Below are 15,398 nucleotides of genomic sequence, written 5' to 3'. Positions count from 1 at the left end.
TGGGGGCAACTCTGGCCACCAGAACAGAGAAAAGTGTAATGGCAGGGATGGGTGGGGTTTAGAGAAGGCTCCTGGGAGAGGCAGAGCCAGAGAGGAGAGAAGGGATTGGACCTTACAGAGAGGAGTGGGAGGGCTCGCTCTCTCCAGGTGACAGGAGAGAGATGCATGGAAGAGAAATAAAATATCTGAGCCCAGGGGCCTCAGAGAGCAGGGAAGGAGAAGGACGTCAACAACCCCAGTCCAGGTTACACAAACCTTCTGTCCCTTGACTCCTTTTACAGGGAAGGCTCAGGCTCAGCGGGTCCTGTCACCCAGGTCACACGGCTGATGAGGGGCCAGGGCTCTGCCCACAGCGGCCAAGGCCCCCGCTCGCTGGGAAGGAACTCACGCTGGTGCAGGGCTGGGTCATGGGGCAGAGTTCGCTCCTGGGACACAGGGAGCAGTGGGTTCCCGCGGGCAGCCCTAGGGGTCTCCAGCTCTGCAGTGGCAGGAACAGGCCTGGGCTCCCCAGGGCTCCATCAGAAGGTGCTCATGGGGCTGGGGAATCGCAGGGTCCCTCCACCTCCACCGCCCCTACCCGGGCCTTCCATGTGCTCTGGCCCCCGTTCTGCCTCATCAGCAACGGCTATTTTTATTCCCTGCAGTTTTCAGTCAACAGCCCTTGTGGGGGGGGGGGGGGGATGGGGCAGCAGGAGGAACGGGAGGGGCTCGAGGAGCCCACAGGAAGCGGGGGTGGCAGGGGAGCCGCTGTGCCCCTCAAAGGACGGGCTGCCCCCCACCAAGGCCTCCCTGTCCTCTGCCAGGAGCCCTAGCATAAACGGACAGTGCAAAACCACAAGAGTTACCAGACCCCACTGCCTCTGAACTGGTTTGTGAAACCAGGTGCCTGTCTACCCCTCCCCTGCCCCACAGGCGCTACAAGGTCACCGTCCAGTTTAGACTGGGGTGATGATACCTTAGTGGTTAAGAGCCAAGGTCTCTTTCGAGAGCAGGGCTTCCAGCCTCAGTTTACTACATAAATAACACTTGGCAACTTCCTTACCTTCTCTGTGCCTCCGTTTCCTCATCTGTCAAATGGAGTGATAACAATAGGATCACGGTAAGGATTACATGAGCTCTTGACACGTGAGGTGCCCAGGACAGTGCTTGGCAAGTACTTAAGTGTTAACTAGTAATTCATTTTTATGCTTGTTAGCAGGCTGTGACTCTGAAATAAATGTCTCCTTGGGGGGGGGAGGCGGTGACAGAAGGGGAGAAGGAGCTATAAGGTGGGGAAGCAGGACAGAAGGTAGGACAACCCTACCCAGCTCTGGGTGCCCTGCATAGCTGGGAGGGGGTGGGTTTTTTCCTGTCGGGAGATCCTTTTATCATATGGACAGCAGAGCCCATTTTATGAGGGTCTGTGGTTTGCAAATGTTGCCTTAAGGGCTGTGAAAGCGCTAAGCAGAGCCCCCCACCCCGGGCTCACATTTTAGTGAGAGCTGCAGGTGACTCGTCTTTTTTGAGGCTTTTTAAGTTCTTGCTTGGCCTAATTTTGGAGAAGGATCTTCCACCAGGGTAGTTGGTGAGAAAACATCCCTGGAGCGGTTTCTGGGGTTGAACAAAGTTCTCGGAGCGAGTGGCAAAGCCAAGCTGGCTGCGGGGCGGGAGGGTCCATCAGCCCTTCTTCAACCCCCTTTGGGGGTTTCAGGTTATAGGCTTGGGTCCTGCAGCCCGCTCCTCCTACTGCCTTGTGCAACTCCCAGGGCCCGGCAGGGGCCTGGGGCCCGAGTGGGAAGGGCTCAAAACTCACCCTACCCAAATGGTTAGGGATCGATGGAGGGAACGGGGAGCGAGGGCGGCCTCGGAATTCTCCAGGCTCAGGATCAGTTTTGAACAGTCCTCTTCTTGCCCTCTGGGTGGACCTCAGGCAGGAAAAAGGCCTGTCAGCCATGGTCTGGGGGTGGGGAGGGTGCGTGGCAGAGAGAAGCCAACAGAGGCGGCAGCTCCAGGGGGAGATCGTCCGTAGAAGCAGGCAGGGTGAGGGGAAGCAGCCCTGCGGGCAGGGGGTGGGTCTGCCTGAGGGTGGGTGAAGTGGGCCTAGAAATGTGTGTATACGAGGGGGTGTGTACACAGGTTGGAGGGGGGCACCCACGGAGCCCTGGTCACCATGTTTGAGGTACCTTCGAAAGAGCCGAGCCAGCGGAGGGCAGGAAGCCCCAGGCCTGGGTGGAACTAATCAGCCTCCCCACCCCTTGGAGCAGCTGGGAAATGACTCATCGAAGCAAGGGTGAGGGCGTGCGTGTGTGTGTGTGTGTGTGTGTGTGTGTGTGTGTGTGTGTGTGTGTGTGTGTGTGTGTGTGTGTAGGAGTGAGCTGCAGAGGGGTTGGGGGGTATATGAGGGTCGATCGGTGCAGGTGAAAAACCAAACCTCAGCAAAGGCTCTTTACCAAACTGCAGGTGGGGACCTCTAGTCCCCACCACTCCCAACTCCCAACACAAGGCCCCAGGAAGCCTGAGCCCTGGGCCTGACAAGGCCCGCCAGACGCCCACCACAGCCCATGCCTTTCAGGGACTTGGCCCAAGGACTCTGGTCTGTCCTTTGAAGAGGACAGACAGGTGAGGATCAGGCCAGCCCAGGGGGCAACTGGATGGGACCTCAACCTGGGCGTGCCCCGTGCTGGGGGAGGGCAGCCATGCCCAGCCCTGTTCCCCACTGGGCGGGCGAGAGGGAGGCCATAGTAAGAGGCATGTGGGTTTGGCATCAGAGAGCTGCATTCGAATCCTGGCTCTGCCACTTGTTAGCTGGGATGATGAATGCGAAGCGCTTGGAACGGTGCCTGGCACGCGGTAAACACCCAACGAACGTACAGACGACTGCTCGGCAGCAAGAAATGATTCTTACGCCTCCACCTCTCGGGCCCACACACATCGGGATGACAGGCGAATGCACTGAGGTTTGGGGAACAGAGGAACCAACACCCCCGGCCCCCCACCCGCTCCAAATAGACTCTTTCCTGAGCTGACGCTGACCGAGGCCTGGAATTCTACATCTTGAGATGAGAGAAACTCCTTTGATTTAAGGCTCAGTCTTGGGAGGGGAAACCCACTCTCTGGCCTTTGCTTCTGGGGAGAAAAGGCTTCCAGGGCGGACTGATGAGCTGGGAGGGTTTAGCGGGAAGGGGCACGGTTCACAAAACCCAACACAGCCCATTTGTGGGTTTTTATTTCATCAGACCCCTAGTTGACCAGAAGCACTCTGGGTGGAGGAAAAGAGTCAGCTTCGGGAGGAGGAGGCAGGCTGGGGAAAAACTAGAGGATGTTCTTAGAGAGCCTTTGGGGATTGGCAGAGCCAGAGATGATTGAGGGGAGAGGGGCGGACAAAATACCCTGAACAGGAAGCCAACCTTGCCATACAGTAAGGACAAAATAAACGTGGCCTCTATGATCACGCATTCTTTCCCCATAGCGGGGACGGAGCATCAGGCTGGTTGAATCAGGTGCCTGAAAAAGGGAGGCTTGTTCTGACCCAGTGAACACCACCTGGAAAATGCAGTCAGCCCCAGCCCAGCCCTTGCCCAGGGTACCCCACCCCCACCCCCGCCGTGACCCTGCTGGTCTCCGGAACTCTCAGAGTTCCTGAGTGTCCGGAGGTTTCTGCACTGGGCTCCAGGCTGCCCTCCAAGACCTCTTGGAGCACATTTCCTCTGCAGAGAGTGTTAGACCAGGAGGGGAGGGCCACCTGGGGTGACCTCCTCCGGGCCCCTGGCCTGCCAAGGCCGGGGTCCTCAGTGCTGGCAGAGAAACAACACAGCTACCCCCTTCCCGCGCCCACCCTTCAGCCTGCCCCAGCTTAGGGACATAGGGCTCCATCTTGCATTCTTGGAGCTGGGCCACAGTGGAAATGCAGGAAGTTGGGAAGTAGGCCACCAGGATGTACGGTGCTATCCTTGGCCAGGACAGAAAAAGTTTGATCTGTTTCGGTCTCTCAGAAAGTTCTGAGTCTGAGCCCTCACTGCAGGTGAAGCTTGAGGGGGGGCCGCCACTGGCTGACCGCAGCTCTGGGTAATTTTGCTCCTAATCCACAGAGAAGCAAAACAGCCTGAGCCTGGACTGCAGCTTTACCGGAGAGGAAGGGTATGCTTGGTTGGCAAGAGGGATGGTGACTGGAGCCTGAGCAAGGCCAGCAAGCTATCCACCATCTCTGCATCCTGGGGGATGTGCCCTAGAGTGAACGGGAAGGCTGTGAGGGGAAGGTCACCTCCATTCTCAACCTTCTGGGAGTTTCTCACAGTAGCTTTTATATCTCAGGCTGGCGGGGCATGGCTGAGGCTCCTGGGGGTGGGGGGTAGTGGGAGGGGAAGGCAGGGGAGGGTTTCAAGCCAATGAAGTGCAGCTAGGTGGGTTGAAGGACCTTCCCTGAAAGCTTGGTGTCCCAGGAAGAGAAGGTTCTAGAAGCATATAGTGGCAAGAGGTGGTGGTGGTGGTGGGGTGTCTGTCCTGAGCCTTGTTTGGCCAATAATTAGGGACAATCTGGATCACAGACACTCAGCTGTGAGGGACTGGCCTTGAACGGAGAGGCAGCATCAAGATTCAACAAACCTTCACGAAAGACTGCAGGTGAAGAGGTGCAATGAATGAGGGGAATTTAAGTAGAAGTAGATGGAACATCCTACACCTGGATTTATATTAACCTTGCATCCTAGCTATGATCATTATTAGTTCCAGGAGGGGGTTTTTTGGTTGACCCTTTTAGACTTTGTACAAAGACAATCATGTCATCTGTGAACGAAGACAATTTTGTTTTTTCCTTCCCAATCTGTATACGTTTTCTTTTCTTTTATTGTCTTATTGCATTAGCTAGGACTTCCAGTATGATATTGAAAAGGAGTGGAGAGAGGCAACATCCTTGCCTTTTTTCTGAACTTAGTGGGAAAACGTCTAGTTTCTCACCATCAAGTACTATGTTAGCTATAGGATCTTTTTAAATGTTCTCTATCAGGTTGAGGAAGTTCCCCTCTATTCCTAGTTTGCTGAGAGTTTTTATCATGAATGGGTTGGATTTTGTCAAATCCTTTTTCTGCATTCATTGATGTGATCAGATGATTTTTCTTCAGCCTGTTGATGTGACAGATTAACATTAAGTGATTTCTAATATTGAACCTGCCTTGCATACCTGGGATAAATCCCATTTGGTTGTATAGTTCTTTTCATATACTGTTGGGTTTGATTTGCTAATATTTTGTTGAGGTCCACCTGTATTTAAAAGAGAAAAATCAACTGCACAATTATAGGACAGGGAAGATCTAATGTGGCCATAGCTCATGACGAAAAGCTCCAGGGGTGACTGTAAAGTCACCTTGTAAGTGGGCTGCTGAAAAAGTAAATGCCGTCTTGGGATCAATGAATTCAATGGGCGTCTAGGCCAAGGAAAAAAGGCCTCTCTCTGTGGTCAGACTATATCTGGAATTGGGTGTTCAATCTGGCAGCCTCACAGAGGGAGATAATGCAGGGCTGGACCTGCTCCAGAGAAGAGCCGCCTCACCCTCCAGTGTCCTCCCCCTCGGCTCCCTGCCTGTGGACAGCTGGCCCCAGCCTGGCTCCCTGACTCCAGACGCTTCCTTTCCCACCCCTTGCCTCTAGGCCCCCAAGACTTTACCCACCACTTCTGCCCAAACTTCCGTTTTGACGCAGTTTCCGATGGAGCTTCTCACTTACTAAATGGGCCCTGGCGCCCAGGGAGCAGTGTTTTAGTCCTGACTCAACTTTTCATTTATCATTCTCTAAAATTATCTTATTTGCTTCCCTATTTATTATCTGCCTCCTCTCTCGGGAATGCAAGCTCAGTGAGGACAGGGACTTTGCCACTCCTGTATCCCTGGCTCCCAAAACAGAGCCCGGCATAGAACAGATGCTCAGGAGATGTTTGTTGAATGAATAAATGTGTGATCTGGGAGAGTCACTACTCTTCTCTGGGCCTTAGTTTCCTCATCTATAAAATGAGGGAGTTGGACTCGATCTCTTGGGTCCTTGCAACGCTAACATTCTTTTATTCTCTGTTTTTTTTTGTTTTGTTTTGTTTTTTGCTGTACGCGGGCCTCTCACTGTTGTGGCCTCTCCCGTTGCGGAGCACAGGCTCCGGACGCGCAGGCTCAGCGGCCACGGCTCACAAGCCCAGCCACTCCGCGGCACGCGGGATCCTCCCGGACCGGGACACGAGCCCGGATCCCCTGCATCGGAAGGCGGACTCTCAACCACCGCGCCACCAGGGAAGCCCTATTCTCTGTTTTTTTATTGAAGTGTAGTTGATTTACAATGTTGTGGCAATCTCTGCTGTACAGCAAAGTTGACTCAGTTATACACATATAGACATTCTTTTTTTATGTTCTTTTCCGGTTTATCCCAGGAGACTGGACATAGTTCCCTGTGCTATACAGTAGGACCTTGTTGTTTATCCATCCTAAATGTAATAGTTTGGGGACTTCCCTGGTGGTCCAGTGGGTAAGACTCCACGCTCCCAATGCAGGAGGCCCAGGTTCGATCCCTGGTCTGGGAACTAGATCCCACAAACGTGCTGCAACTAAGAAGCCCACATGCCGCAACTAAGAAGACTGCATGCCACAACTAAAGATCCCGCATGCAGCAACAAAGACCCGGTGCAGCCTAAATAAATAAAATAAAATAAAATAAAAATAAATGTAATAGTTTGCATCTACTAACCCCAGACTCCCAGTCCATCCCTCTCCCTCCTCCCCTCCCTCTTGGCAACCACAAGTCTGTTCTCTATGACTGTGAGTCTTTTTTTATTTTGTAGATAGGTTCATTTGTGCCATATTTTAGAGTCCACATGTAAGTGATATCATATCATATTTGTCTTTCTCTTTCTGACTTACTTCAATTAGTGTGATAATCTCTAGTTGCATCCATGTTGCTGCAAATGACATCATTTCATTCTTTTTTATGGCTGAATAGTATTCCATTATATATATATACCACATCTTCTTTATCCATTCATCTGTCGATGGACATTTAAGTTGTTTCCATGTCTTGGCTATTGTGAATAGTGCTGCAATGAACGTAAGGGTGCATGTATCCATATCTTTTTGAATTATAGTTTTGTCTGGGTATATGCCCAGGAGTGGGATTGCTGGATCATATGGTAGTTCTATTTTTAGTTTTCTGAGGAACCTCCATACTGTTTTCCATAGTGACTACACCAACTTACATTCCCACCAACAGTGTAGGAGGGTTCCCTTTTCTCCACACCCTCTCCAGCATTTGTTATTTGTATCTAACCTTCTTAAATTCAGTGGGAAGAGGTGCCCTCAGGCCCTCAGCCACCACATCTCAGGAACAGGCTGGGGTGGAGGCCAGAGACTGATCTGTGGCTGGTGGAAGGAGGGGTCAAGCTGTCACGTGGCTCTCTTTACTCTGGGTTGTAACTTGAGGGGCCACGTGGAGATCTGCCAGCAAGTCGCCCAGCCAGTTACATGGGACATTATCAGTGCTTGTCTCTGCCAGAAAGTCACCACGCATACACCCCAGATGTCCTCTCATTTTCCGCTGGTGCCACTGCAAACAACACAGTTTGTCCCTCTATTCTAGACACGTTGTGAGGGTGAGCAGGAAGCATATACATGCTGGCCAGTGTGGCCCCACCCAGGCCCACCACCCCTGGGAGGGGCTCTCCAAAGCTGCAGGATGAACTCCAGACCCCCAGACATGGTCTTCAAGGCTCTGGCCTAGCTGCCCAACCCGCCTCCCCCAAAACCCTAAACAGATCCCATGCCCCCCAAAGACTGACACGGTGTAGTTCCCTGTGTCCTGAATCTGCCTTTGTTCTGTCTGTTCCCTTTCCCTGGAGTGTCCTTCCTCTCCATTTCCCTGTGCTCACAACTTACTCATCCTTTGAGACCCAACTGAAAAGACACATCTTTCCTGCCCCCAGCCTGGAAGTCACCACTCATCCACCTGAACTCCCATAGCACAATCAACTCCCTTCTTTAGGGAGGGCAATTCTTTTTCCTTGTACCATAGCTTCGTGTGCCCATGTCCACCTTCTCCCCAGCTATCAGCTCTTGGAAGGCAGGATGCCCAGCAGATGCACCTTTGTTACCTACTCAGGGCTAGCTCAGGTTCTGACTTATGAACAGAATGAATGGATGGGTGGATGGATGGATGGATGAATGAATGAATGAATGGGTGAAATGTATCAGAATCCATTCTATTCCCAGAAAGATCAGTATCCAAGGCCTCATCCACTCACTGAGTGTCTGCTGTGTGCTCAGCACTGGGATTGGCCATGGTGACCTAGACAAGACGTGGTTCCCGCTCTCTTGGCATTTCCGTCTGGTGGAGGAGACAGAAGAATGAATTAGGCCAATAGACAAGTGATTACAAACTATGATAAATGATGTCAAGGAAAATACAAGGGACTGTAATAGAGAGTTGAGGAGGAGAAATCCTCTTGGAGAAGGGACATTAGAGCCTAGACCGGGGAGTAATGTCTAGGACATTAGAGCCTAGACCATGTGAAGAGCGGGGAGACAAGAGCTCCAGGGAGAGCAAAGGCCCAAAGGCAGGCATGAGTCTGGTGGTCAAGGAGCTGGAAGGCGGCCAGGAGGACAGATCAGCAGACAAAGGCGAAGAGGCAGATCGGGGCTGGATCACCAGGGCCTTAGGTTTTATTCTAAGCGCAACAGGATGTGACTAGAGACATTTAAGCAGGAGAAACAACATGATTAGTTTCTTGTTTTTATTTTTATTTTATTTATTTATTTATTTATTTATGGCTGCATTGGGTCTTCATTTGCTGCGCGTGGGTTTTCTCTAGTTATGTCGAACGGGGGCTTTTCTTGCTGCGGAGCACAGGCTCTAAGCGCACAGGCTTCAGTAGTTGTGGCACACGGGCTTAGTTGCTCCACGGCATGTGGGATCTTCCCTGATCAGGGCTGGAACCCGTGTCCCTGCATTGGCAGGTGGATTCTTAACCAGTGTGCCACCAGGGAAGTCCCTAGTTTCTTGTTTTTAAAACAGCACCTGCTGCTTCCTCGGACTGGTTTGGAGAGGCCAGGGGCAAAAGCAGGTAGCTATTGTAAGAAATTGTTGTGAAATGGACCAGGGGAAAAAGGAGAGGTTAGGTATGTTTTGGAGATGGTATTAACAGAACTTTGGACAGGCTGAATGTAGAGGTGAGGGAAAAGGAGAATTCACAAAGACACCTGCTTTTTTAAAATAAATTTATTTTATTTTTCGCTGCGTTGGGTCTTCGTTGCTGCGAGCGGGCTTTCTCTAGTTGTGGCGAGCAGGGGCTACTCTTCATTGCGGTGCGCAGGCTTCTCATTATGGTGGTTTCTCTTGTTGCAGAGCACGGGCTCTAGGCATGCGGGCTTCAGTAGTTGTGGCACGTGGGCTCAGTAGTTGTGGCTCGCGGCCTCTAGAGCGCAGACTCAGTAGTTGTGGCGCACTGGCGTAGTTGCTCCGTGGCCTGTGGGATCTTCCTGGATCAGGGCTCGAACCTGTGTCCCCTGCACGGGCAGGCGGATTCTTAACCACTGGGCCACCAGGGAAGCCCGACACCTCCGTTTTTGACTTGAGCAAATTTGGACTTGGCTGGATGGTGGTACCATTTCCTGGATTGAGGAAGACGGTGGGTAAGACAGTGGTATTGAGGACCCCTGACCTTGCAACTGATATCAGAAATGAGAACGGTCTTGGGTGGACTGTGTCCTCAAGCTTCATAGTTGGCTGTAACCCTTTATGGGAGCAGAGCCTGTTCTCCATAATAGTTGTACCAATTTACATTCCCACCAACAGTGTAGGAGGGTTCCTTTTTCTTCACACTCTCTCCAGCATTTATTATCTGTAGACTTTTTGATGATGGCCATTCTGACCAGAGTGAGGTGAGACTTCTTTGTCATCTTGATTTGCATTTCTCCAGTAATTAGCGATGTGGCGCACTTTTTCATGTACCTGTTGGCCATCTGTGTGTCTTCTTTGGAGAAATGTCTGTTTAGATCTTCTGCCCATTTTTTGATTGGGTTGTTTGCTTTTTGAGAATCTATTTCTTTTTTTTTAACTTTTTATTTTATATTGGAGTATAGTTGATTAACAATGTTGTGTTAGTTTCAGGTGTACAGCAAAGTGATTCATTTATACATATACATGCATCTATTCTTTTTCAAATTCTTTTCCTATTTACGTTGTTACATAATATTGAGCACAGTTTCCTGTGCTATATGATAGGTCCTTGACAAATGTTTCATTCCAGATGCTGTCGACTGGATGCCTGTTAGCTATCCACATGGTGGGGTCCAGTAGCCAGTTAAATATATCGGTCTGGAGTTCAGAGGAGGGGTTTAACATACTCCTAGAACACTACTTACAGTCATAGGAATGATGCCACCCAGACCCAGACAGAGCCCTGAGATTGAGAAGGAACAGCCGGAGAGGCAGGAGGTAAACTATGGGTGAGCTGTCGTGGAGGCTGAGAGGAGAGAGCCTGTCCAGAAGGGGACTGCAGCCAACTGGGTTGAATGTTTCTATGAGGTTGAGGGAAGTGAAGACAGAAACGTGTTCAGCAGACTTGGCAGCAGGGAGGGTGCTAGTGACTTGACAAAAGCCACTTCCGTGGAGTGGGGGGAATGTACGCCAGGTTGGAAGGGGTTGGAGAGAGAGCAAAGGTAAGGAAAAACAGCTGGTGTAGACACTTTCCAAGAAGTGTGTCCATGAAGAGGAACAGAAAATTAGAGTAAGCGCGAAGGGAGGCCTGGGGCCGGGAGGGCGGTTTCTGTCACCACTGGTGGTGGGAGAGAGAGAAGGTAAGTAGAGAAGGAGGTCCTCGGGAAGGCAGGCGGGGTCAGGGGCCTGAGACCAAGTGGAAGTCCTGGTCTTGAGTCTTCTTTTGTTATCCGGACAGAGGAGGAAGGGGCGGGCAGTGAGGACAGTTCTGTTGGTTTGTGTGTGACGGATCCTGTTTTCTCAGTGAAGACAGACAGAGTCACCAGCTGGGAGCATCATGGGGAAGACTATGGGGGTGTTGAGGAAAGAAGAGAAGCACGAAATAGTTGTTCTCAAAAAGTGGAAAAGCGAGACTCACAGAGAAACCTACACTTAGAGGGCGGCACCGAGGGCAAACCCGGGGTTTATAACCACAGAGACAGCGTGAACCCAGCGAAGTCCTGCCTTGGCTGCGACAGCATCCAGCAGCTCAGGGCTGCCTCAGGAAGAGCACAGCCAGGCCGGGCAGGCTGAGGTTTCCCCAGGTGAGGCGGGTGGAAGGAGAGAGAAGGCTGCAGTTAAGCGTATTTTCGAGGGAGGGATTATGGTGATGGATCTTGTAACGGAGGCTGGAAGAGGAGGGAGGTGAAGTCTGAGGGGCTGACGGAGAGGGAGAAATCTCAGGGTCAAGGACTGAGTGTAAGAAGAAGCCCAGGGATTACACAACAGGGCCCTTGAGCTAAGCAGTAGGAGGTGGGGGAGGGGAATGTGTGAGTGGCGATATCAGAGATCCAGTTTCTGGTTATGATTTAAGTTCAGGGTGGGCTCAAAGGAGAAACGGGCTAAGGTGGAAGGGTCCTCTCATCCATTCATTCATTTGATAACCTTTTATCCAGTGTTAGGCACACTGGTGGTACAAAGGAGCAATCCGCTCAGCCAGGGTGCCCAGGGAGGGCTTCCTGGAGGTGGTGGTTCTTGTGTAGGTTGAGTCTGGAAGGACGAATTAAAGCTCTCCGGGATGCCAAAAAGAAGGAGTGCTCCAGGCGGCAAGCAGACCATAAGCAAAGGCATGGGCTTCGGTGGGAAACAGTTTGGCCCTTTTGTGAAAATGGAGGCAGCATGGCCAGAGGGTGGGTGTGTGTGGTGAAGTGATGGGCCACGAGGCAGGGATCGGATCGTGCAGGGCCTTGCGACCCGCGTGGAGGAGCGTGGACACATTATTAAGCAGTGGGAAGCCACCGAAGGATTAAGCAGAAGGTGACATGATCAGATTCGTGATTTTAGAAATGGGGATGCTGGCTTGGAGGGGAGCCAGGCAGGAGGTAGGGATGCAGGTGGGAGGCTATTTGAATAGAGCAGGTGAGGGGTGACGAAGCAGCAGTAGCCTGGAGGATGGAGAGACATGTGGGTGCTGGGAAGGAGCCTCAGCATGGCTTGGGAACTGACCAGATGTGCCACCAGGGTGCTTTCAGCCACCAGCAACCAAAACCATTGCCTCCACTGGCCTAGCCAAGGAGGGCATTTACCCACTCACATAACAAGACATCCAGATGTGAAGCGCTTCAGGGCTGGTGAAGAGGGTAGGAGGAGAGGAATCTACAGTGAAGTGCAGGTTTCAAAGGGAGAGGTGAGGAGTCCATTGGAGGCCCACTGGGGGCCAGCAGGAGGAGGTGCCAGGCTGGCTGTGCCACCCGTTGCTCCCATGCCAGTGTGCCAGGCACTGGTTCAGGGGTGACCCCAAGCCCAGGCCTGTGAGGAGTCTGGTGGGGGGAGACAGACCACAGATCATCGCACAAGGAGGGCGTGAATCACCATTGACCTGAGAGCTGCCAATGTGGCGGCTGCACATGAAGGGGAGCCGTGACTTGACGGGTCTGGGGCCGTCAGGGAAGTGGGAACAGAAACCACGGAAAGGAGGTGGACGGTGGTTGTTCCCGTGGCAGAGGAGGGCACGGGAGACGTGCCTGCTGTGAAAGGCAAACAGGGCTGCAGACCAGGCCCTGGAGAAGCAGCGTCTTCCAGGGGCAGGAAGGAGGGGCTCACAGAGCAGATGTAGAGAGAGTGGCCGGACGGGGAGGCCACGCTCTCCTCCTGAGAAGAGAGGCCGTGGCCGTGAGATGTGCGAGGGAGGGTCGGCTGCACAGAAACCACTGGGTCTGACTGATCGGGGCCTCTGGTGCCTCTGGTGAGCGCAGTTTCCATGGGTGCTGGGGCCTGAGCCAGACTGTTCATCTCTGGTTATCTGTGGTTCCACTTGGGCGCCTGCGAGGGAGAGAGGGGGCAGCATCAGGCCAGAGGATTGTTGCCAAGCGGGGCAAGTGAACTGGGAGGCCGCCGAGTGGCCGTGGTCCCGCCAGGGCCGCCTGGCACGCCAGTGTCTTCTGTTTGGGCACGTACGTGAGGCCAGTGACGGGGAAGAAGGAGCAAAGGTATGTGGCAAGTGGTAGGTGCAACTGTGAGGTCAGCGTGAGGGGTGGTTTCAGGCTGGGCGTGCGCTCTCGTGTGTCTGCGCTCGTGTGTACACGTGTGTGTTTGTGCACACACACTCCCACACACACGATGGGGCCAATGAGCAGCTGAGGGACGGGGTCAGCAGGAATGAGCAGAGTCATCCCCGTGGAAACACGACTCCCCGGGAGGGAGCAGCTGGGCAGCCAGGCAGGGGGCGTGGCCAGCTCTGCCCAATGGCTCCGGCTACTCCCTGGGCCGCCCTCCCCACCTGTTGACCAAGTCTGAGGAAATGCCTGCACTGGCCAGGGCAGGGGCACTGCTCAGGCTTCTGGGCCCGCTGTGACAGGGCTACCCTCCGGTGTAGCCCTGGGTGTCTCTGGGGGCTCTGTCTGAGGCCCTCTGGTGGAGGGGTGGTTCCGGGGCATCTGTCCGTGCGGGCCTAGTGATGGCTGTGTGTGTGACCAGGCTGCTGTGGTGTCCCTGTGCCTGCCTGCTGATGCGGGTCATTCCCCAGGGCCTTTGCAATAAGTGACCTACCACCTTGCTTCCACAGGGAACAGGCTCAGGAGGGCTGCGCAGCTCTCACAGGCCTCTGCAGCTCCTGGTGGGGACCCTTCTATCAGCCCAGTTCATACAGGGACCACCAGCCAAAAGCAGTCCCTGGGAGCTCTAGCCCTGCCCCCACCATTGAAACTGTCCGTCTCCTTGTCTCCAGGACCTTTCCTGTGTGTCCTTCTCTTCCACGTCAGCATCCTCAGGCTCTCCTGACATGACCCCCCACACACACACCCTGCATTTTCCCACTCCAGCTCCCCCTGCCTGCCCATGGGTTAGGTCCCATGGGTCCTGGGGGAGGGAGCTGGTGGGATCCTTGGCAGTGCCCGGGAACCTTCCTTCTTCCCTCTCCCCGACCAACATCACACCTCCCCAAAGCTCAGGACAGGGCACTCCACATTCCCACATCTTCCTTTTCTCTTCCCTCCAGGCCAGATACGGTGAGTACAGGCAGGTGTACCACATTCTCCTTTCTCATGCCCCTGGCAGACATCACTAATCAATCACAGCAGTCTTTTTGCACTGAGTCTGGCTGCAATCTTGATAGTCTTTGCCCGCATCTCCAATGCAGCCAACAGCAGCAGATCCAAGTCAGCCCTCAAGGTGTAATCCGTTTGCCATTCCTGCGTTAGGCTGACCCCCTCAGGCCCCTCACCTCGGCCCATCCTCAATCCACCCTCACGTTTCACATCTGATTCCTTTCTGCCTCACTGCTGGATAGAGGTCACATGGGCATAGCCAGCTGTGGTTTTTCTCTGTCCCCATAGGCTGAAGCCACACAGTCCCCAGACCTTGGGACCAGGAGACGGTTGAAGGCACTGGGGCATTGGCCCCAAGTCTCGAAGGCGGAAGAGGACCTGGTTGGTTTGCTGTCAGTGCAGAGTGCAGCCAAGCCCTTGCTGGGGAGAGTGCGGTGCGGGGCTTGGGGGTGATGCTCTTGTGTCCAGCACCTGTGCAGCAGCACCTGGGCCCGGCAGGCACATCTCCCAGCCCCAGAAGGGCCTGCACGCCGACCTCCCCGCCCTGGCCCCTGGTCAGGCAGGAGGTGAGTAGCGGACAGCAGGTCCAGGGCGGGGTGGCCGCCCAGCACCCCGGGGGCTGCACGCTGCAGCCGTCCCAGCTGCCTGCCGCCCTGCTGGCCCCTGAGCCCAGGATGCGAGGATGGCCACCTCATCTCTGCCCGCGGTGGTGCCTCTGGGCCCCGAGAGTCTGCGCCCCTTCACCCGGGAGTCCCAGGCAGCCATAGAACGGCGGGTGGTGGAGGAGGAGGCCCGGCAGCAGCGGAACAAGCAGATGGAGATCGAGGAGCCCGAACAGAAGCCGTGCAGTGACCTGGAGGCGGGCAAGAGCCTGCCGCTCATCTATGGGGACCCCCCGCCGGAGGTCATCGGCATCCCCCTGGAGGAGCTGGATCCCTACTACAGCGACAAGAAGGTCCGGGCCTGGGAGGCTTCCCCCCACCCGTCTGTCCACTGTCAAGCTGTCTGCCTGTCCCAGGCCTCACAGCTCTCTCCCCGCCGCAGACCTTCATCGTGCTCAACAAGGGCAAGGCCATCTTCCGCTTCTCCGCCACCCCTGCTCTCTACGTGCTGAGCCCCTTCAGCACCCTCAGACGCTACGCCATCAAGGTGCTCATCCACTCATATCCTGCCCGAGTGGGGCGAGCGCAGGGGCGGGGAGAGGCGGGGGGGGCT

At 54.1% G+C, this 15,398-nt stretch overlaps 1 protein-coding gene across 1 annotated transcript in view; it reads left to right on the top strand.

The window, feature by feature from the left end:
• The window catches only part of SCN4A (sodium voltage-gated channel alpha subunit 4), a 45,422-nt gene that overhangs the window by 2,278 nt on the left and 27,746 nt on the right, over positions 1–15,398 (top strand). Inside the window, exons 2-3 of the mRNA XM_079903582.1 lie at positions 14,472–15,138; positions 15,228–15,347. Of these exons, the coding sequence (XP_079759708.1) occupies positions 14,866–15,138; positions 15,228–15,347 (393 nt within the window). The 5' untranslated portion in view covers positions 14,472–14,865. The remainder of the gene's footprint in view (positions 1–14,471; positions 15,139–15,227; positions 15,348–15,398) is intronic.

Source organism: Stenella coeruleoalba, assembly GCF_951394435.1.
Source record: "Stenella coeruleoalba genome assembly, chromosome: 19".
In the NCBI taxonomy this organism is placed as follows: domain Eukaryota; kingdom Metazoa; phylum Chordata; class Mammalia; order Artiodactyla; family Delphinidae; genus Stenella; species Stenella coeruleoalba.
Note: the sequence above shows the minus strand (reverse complement) of the source record. Positions and strands in the feature narration are given on the sequence as shown.